Here is a 7,330-nt window from a genome sequence, read left to right as displayed (position 1 = left end):
CTCATGGTCTTCCTCTTCTCTTTGTTTACTTCTGGCTTTCTTTGGACCCATTATGATTGGCTGGTTAAAAAAAAAAAAAAAAAAATTCAGATTAGCATATTCTACAACACAACAGAACGCGCGCGTCTTCCTTAGATGGCAGGCCGGCTCCAACTGACACCGTGAAGTTGGCTGCGAACGCTGTTCGGACCAACTCTACTGTTTATTTTAAAAAAAATTTTGAATTCAGAGGCATTTTGAACACAATTTTTTTGGTCAAATACCGATTCGTTCGAGTACCGAGGTATTACTGTATTTGTAAGTTAGTTAGAAACGCAGTCAGGTCCGAGTATCAGGGAAACAGAGCATCTCACATTTTTACCTACGTTAGGACTAACAATGGCGACAATTTTTTGCTTCCACTGACCAAACTCTAAATTAAACTGAACTAAGTGAATATTTGGTGGGTTCATCATGGTTAAATGAGTTAAGATAGAATACTTATTGTTATGATAGGGGAAAGGTTTAAGGACTCATGACAATATTGGGCATTGCAATTTGGAAAAATGCTAGTCAAATCAAATGTTTAAATTTACTGCTAATTAGGTCACCTCTAAAAGTGAGCAAAGCAATAGGGGCAGTTCTATGAACCTAGACATTTGTACTATTACTGTACCATGCTATATGATTTAAGGTTAACAGCAGGGCAATTACAACAAGGGGGAGGACGATCAGGGCAATTACAACAAGAGGGAGAATGATCACCTATGAGAACATGACTTATGCTATCTCTGGGACGTGCTGCTGAAGGGGATTCTGATAAAAGGGAAGGAAATTGACTGTACGCTAACCATCCAGTGAGAAAAGGAGGATTAACATTAGCAGGAACTGAAATAAAATTATCAAATTGGTGCATTACTAACAGGCCATTTGGACACACTGGCAATTTATGAGGTTGTCTGCAGCTCAGACATGTAATGCTAGTGGAACACTTGTGGGTGACATGCAGCAAGGAGAAACATTTATTGCAATGCTGCAATTGTCTGTCTTGCCGTTCAACTGGTAAGGTTGGGATATTGGAGACATTTGCTTTGCACGTAGTCAGTAAACTGACAGAAAGCATATTAGAACTGAGTAGAAGCTCTTAGGCACTCGTGAGTTTGTCTGGGAGTCGTCACAACACTTACCGTAGAAAGCTTAAAAAGGTCTATCTTTAGGTTTAAGGGCACTAACATTCCTTTAAGGAAGGGGTTAATGTTTGAGTTATTGCTGGGGGTGTATGCCATGAAGGCCTAAATTACTGGGGTAATCTGTACTGAAAGTTTAGTGGAAAGTTTGGATTTACAAGGATCTCTTAATAATTCAGCTAGCTCCTTCATGTGCACGTGCTAGCACAGACCATCCTTTAGTTTCTGCAAAGTTACAGTGGTGCTGTTATATCAACGGTAAATGGTTTCCAGGAGCAGTGATTTTATCTGCTTTAGAGTTTGTTACGCAATAAAAGCGAATTGAGATCAAGAGACGTACTCTTTGATGAGATAATCAATTGTCCATTGATATAATCCCTCTGTCAGTATCTTAATTCTACTTAGCCAATGTGCTTGACCTTTATCGGGCAGAGTATTTGAAGGATTCGTGGACAGGTTAGTGAAACAGACTCCACCATCAAAGGGAGGGGGTTAGGGTTGGGTGCGACAAAGATGTAAACCGTCAGGGGAATTAACCGTTAGGCATGTGATTTTGAATGGGGTCAAAGTCTGTCTTATGGGCCATAATTTTACTGTAGGCAGTTCCAATTTGTTTAGTGTATACAATGAGTGTAGGGTAGTTTGCTACGTCAGTGGATTATAATGTCTCTAAACTGTTTTCTAGTTACTAAGTCTGCCGCTGACTCCTCTAATAAGGACTTTTAAAATGTACCAAACCTTGAGGGTTATACAAGTAAAATCAACAGAAGCAAGGGATATGAAGACTTCTTTAGCATCCTCACAAAGAAACTTAAAATCTTCTGACTGCCTTTCAAGTTGTACATTAAGCTTTAATGGAATGGGCATTTCAGCATGAGGCTGCAGAAGGGTATTATGATCAGTGTCCACCATCTTGGATCAGCCAGCAAGAGTTTTACTAGGATGAAAATCAAAACCAGCTTACAGTAGCTTTTTTATTAATTGCACAAAATTATATTTTCCACATAATTATATGCACAGATAGCATCACAAGATGTAACACAGATGAGAAACTTGTCAGAAAATAATGATGCCTTGACTGGTGGAGAGACATAAAATGCAATTAATAACCACAGCAATAAGAGTGACACTGAGGACACTGTCTCATGGGATTCCCTCTTCCTATCCATAAGTGCTTGACAAGGTATTATGAATTCTAATGCCAATATATCTCTCATTTTGTATGGAATTAATAAAATTAATCATATCTCTAATTTCTTACTCATGAGCCCCTTAATTATACCAATCAGCCATGTATAATTATAAGCTTTTTCAAGATAAAAAAAATGCCAATTGTTGTTACTTGGTTGAGAATTCCTGTAAAATTGGAATTGACAACGATAGCAAAGGATCTAAGGCAGATAAACTTTATTTGAAACCAAATTGAACTAAGGATAACATACCAATTTTCTCTAGATGCCACATTAATATTAGATATACAGTACCATCTTTTAAAAAATTTTCACTCAGCTTGTCAGTAATATTGGTTTGTAGCTAGTGGGATGATGTGGATTTTTTCAGAGGTATCCTCATCATGGGAACAATAATGGCAATCTTCCAGGAAGAAGGAAGAATACTAGCTTCCTATGTCATGTAAAGAACCTTAAAAGAGATACATTGAACAAGTTCTTAAATATATTCAAGTACAATACTTATATTTCTACAACCAAGTTAAGTTAATCAGATTATGACAGAGCTTTTCTCAATTCTCACTATGAAAGTTTAGCACTCCCAAACACAAAACAAATAAACACTATTCCAAGTGAATAAAAAAAATATCCACCAATCAGGAAGACCATCATCAAGTACATCTATCCATGATGCAGTCACAAAATCGAAGTGAGGTGATACAGGCTGGCAGGGAGGCGATTCCCCCATATATCTTGTTAATGATTGAATGGACATCCCAGTTCTGCTGAAAACAATACATGTTCTCATATTTAAAGGACAAAAAGTTTGTATTTATGTAGGAACAAATCACGTTTATTAGGCGAGTTCACTCTCAAAACACCTCCATCCAAAGGATCAGAAACCTCTAGTGATACTGGGTCCAGGCTCAGATGACAAAGATCTAAATTTAGACATATTAGACTGTATTTGTGAAAAATAAAGAAAACATATCATAGATTTGATTTGATCCTTGATCTTAAGTCTTGGGATATAAATACTTACTTTCAATCTCCATTATCTGGCCCATCTCTACACAGGCAATAAAAATGAAACTGCAAGACAGTGTCAATACAGAACCCTTGTCTGAATGACCTGAATTGACTTCCCTCTTTCTTTGCTTAAAATTCCTATCCTTCCTCTTTATCTGTATATATTAAAATTTTTTGCATTTTTGCTTCCATAAGAACAGCATATTCACCACGTCTAATAACCAATGTACATTTTTTACCCCAACAGGCAATACATGTGGTGTGCGGGTCAAAAGTAGCCAACGAAAGGCTATTAACGTTGAATTTCTTACAATATCAAGCTCTAGTAAACTTTGGACACATATCAGTGACATCTTAAACTAAGGTAAATAGAACAAATCAACAAACTGCTACTTTGGTACAGAAATATCAAGGAATCGGCGAGTTGCTAGTAGCAGCAATTCAAAGATAATATAGAACAGTAGTGTAAGCTCTATCTTGATCCAGAGAGAGTAGGTTGGCATCTGGCACTGCCATGGGATCAGTTATGAAATACCATAGAGCAGAATGGTTGTCTTTTATCTTTAAGGTCAAGAAACTTTAGATGTAAGAACATATTAAATTTCAGGGAAAATTCATTTAAATATATTTTCATTTGTTGAAACAAAAACAGTAAATCAATGCATATCACTCATTGGTGCATATCACTCATTATTAAACCCCATGTCTCCTTTTAGTTAGCAAGATGACTGAAAAGTGTATTATAATAAATAAAATAATGTTTTCATCAATTAACCATCTCAAATGCATTTCAAGCAAAATAAATAAATGGAAAACATAATAGATGCTCAAACGTCACATAAATTTTCTTAAGAACAATTACACTAAAAGATTTCAGTCTTTTATATATAAAAACATAACTTGATAAATTAAATGGTTTCTTAATGAGATATTTTTTTCCATTTAAAACCAGAAAACAAAATTCAAAAGGCCCTGCAATGTAAAATCTTAGATCAAATATCCATTGAAAATTGGTAATGATGACTACTGAAAGAAAAAGCCCCAGTTGTTAAACAGACAAAGGTGAAAAATATTCAATATCTGCCATGTGAAATAAGCTTCTCTTAAGGATGATAGTACACAGACAGCTTTTGCCATGTGGCTAACTTTCTTGTTACTCAGGTAAAAACATTATGAAATCTGATTTTTATATTTTGCAATCAGCACACCAATTTTGTATGGTTATAATTCTTTAAGACATACATAGTAATCTGACAGGAAACATTGGTCTGACTTCCAAAAATAACAAGAAACCCAAATGCAACAGGGACAAATTATATACTTCTATTCCAGCTTCAGTCATATATCAGTTGTTGTCATTAACTCACATGTACCTTTGAAAAAATCCAAACATCATATAATGATCCATTGTCCATCATTAATTTTCAAGTCACCATAATCAAACCAAAAATATTTCCATGAATACTTTTTTTAAAGATATTGTAAGACATGTGTAAAAAATGTCATCCCCTTTAAAGGGTCTGTAGAATAAAATTATTTGAAACTATAATCAGCAGTCATCTCCTTGGCCCCTCCTAAACAAAATGTTAAATACAGAATGGAAATATTTCAAATTCCAAACCATTAAATAACAAAAAAACTCATACAGACATAACAACAGCAGATGGTTGTTCAAAAGGAGAGACAACAAAACCTTTGTTTTCTGGCTGACCTCTTTGGCACTAAGGCCTTTCATTAACTAGTGGAATGGCTGTCACTGAAAGAACAGACAGATAAAAACACCTTAACAGTGAGAGGTTGCAAAGAATCCAGAGATTTATGTTGTACCTCCCTGATATTCTAGGGAATCAGGATGATGAATGTAGACCATGTCGGCATATATTCTGTCAGAATTTTCTCATAAAAATACAACAAAAGTATTAAGGTATGTACTGTATGTATACACTTTCTTTAACTGAAAATTACATCTGCCCTTGATATGTATTTAATCAAAATAATATTCTCTCTGCTTAACCTCTTGCATCCAGTATAAATTAGCTATATGCCTCTTATAATGGTGCATAAATTTCAGTTTACAAGATTGATAAAAAGTGCCAGAAGATTATTACCAAATCAATTATTTCATGAAATTTTAGCACTTTTGAAAAGCAATTTCGTGGTTCCATCTTCAGAAATCAAGGCTGTAGCATTATTGAACCCTACTGTGGTAGTGATTTTCTATTCAACTGGATAAGGACTGCTCAACAACCAGGTTACAAGAACTACCACATAGAATACAACTAAATTTTTGACCAGTATGTAGTGTAAAAAGAGCTTCACCTAATGTTCAAATTATGCCGTTTGATCCAGATTCTTACTCAACTCCATTTTACATCACACAGTACTTAATCCCCTTAATATTATTACTATCAATTAAAATATATACAGTTACATCTAGTTTATAATCTAGTATAATCAAGTGATTCTGAAAAAACAGCACTCTTTATCACATTCACAATTGGTACAAAGATTTTATAGTACAAGAAACCAATGTAATTTATATTTTCATCAATTACAATTACTAGAGTATGATTTACACTGTAATTTCACACAAAAATCACATAATACTGTGTCAGGGCTAAGCTGTCGAGTTTTCAAATTCTAAAGGTTTGCTGGATCCTTGTATCCCTTGGTAAGAAAGTTCAAAACTTTATCAACTAAACGTTGGTTATAAAACAAGTTTTCCTATAATTTATACCAATTTTTGTCTACTATACAAAAAATTATCGTATATCACACCATTGTTAGTACAATAGTTGTACTGGAAACAATATATTCATGTAATATAATAAATGTATGCATAATACTTTAACAAGAATATTCAGAAGCCATTCTATGACAATGGAAAAATAAGGAACATTAAAAAGGAATCCCTCTGTCATCATAACAAGGCACATGACTTTACTGCAACCAATTCTAGTAACATGTTCCAATTAATATCAAATACAGTATCAGTAAACAAACACACATGGGACGTATAATTGCAAAACTGTTCCTGGCATATTGTGAGAATATCAAACAAGGTAGGCTCAAGCTCATAGAAATTATAGTCACTTAACTTCTAATGGGTTCAGGTCACTTGCTTTGAATAAGGTAGACTATATTATCAATAGTAGAGGTCCATTTTTTTGAAGATCTAAAATGTTTTTCAACTAATTAATATAATGCTTTTAAACTAGATTTTAAAATAATACATGTACTAAAAAACCAAGTCTTATATGAATGAAGAATATTAAAACTAATACTAATCTAAAAGAGCTACTTTTAATATAAACTACTCGATCAGTAGCCTACAAAATTGGATATACATTGATTAATCTTTTATTACAGGTAAAAATAGTTAAACAATACATGTGTATACTTCAACCAACCTTGTTTATTTTGTAATTTATGTTGTTATCCTAGAAACAAAAGCCTTTGATCTGCATCTCCAAGTCACCTCAGATAGGAATAGGCCATCCTACTGCTTTATGTCACATTCAACTATGCATGTCACTCTTCAGGATATATCCACAGAACCATTTAATGTGATAGACTCAAACTTTGAAATATTCATGATAAAATAAATCATAGTACAGTACTACAATACAGTACTCATTTCAGTATAAAACTAATTTCAATATCCATACATTATTAGCACAACCAATGATCCTGAATTCCTTATCTCATCTTTCCATTGTCACAACTTATCAGTAAGCTCTGAATTTTCAATTAAATTTATGTTAACTAAAAAAGCATCCACCACAACATGAAAGTCACGCACAGCCCTATTACCGTACCCAGAATAAGGCTGTCTCGCCTTTTACGAATGTTAATTTTGGTCATAAGTGTGTTGATTAAAGGAAACCTGTTTGAAAGGTCATTAACTTTTGTTTGGATCATCTTGAAGGCTTCTCGTTGGGATTTTAAGTGATCTCGTGTTTCTAC

At 34.0% G+C, this 7,330-nt stretch overlaps 1 protein-coding gene across 1 annotated transcript in view; it reads right to left on the bottom strand.

Moving 5' to 3' along the window:
- Window positions 1–3,974: 3,974 nt before the first annotated feature.
- The window catches only part of Gos28 (golgi SNAP receptor complex member Gos28), a 139,939-nt gene continuing 136,583 nt past the window's right edge, over window positions 3,975–7,330 (bottom strand). The window contains exon 3 of the mRNA XM_068359025.1: window positions 3,975–7,330. This exon is cut by the window's right edge and continues 189 nt beyond it. Within this exon, the coding sequence (XP_068215126.1) occupies window positions 7,130–7,330 (201 nt within the window). The 3' untranslated portion in view covers window positions 3,975–7,129.

This window comes from Palaemon carinicauda, chromosome 2, assembly GCF_036898095.1.
Source record: "Palaemon carinicauda isolate YSFRI2023 chromosome 2, ASM3689809v2, whole genome shotgun sequence".
Classification (NCBI taxonomy): Eukaryota; Metazoa; Arthropoda; class Malacostraca; order Decapoda; family Palaemonidae; genus Palaemon; species Palaemon carinicauda.
Note: the sequence above shows the minus strand (reverse complement) of the source record. Positions and strands in the feature narration are given on the sequence as shown.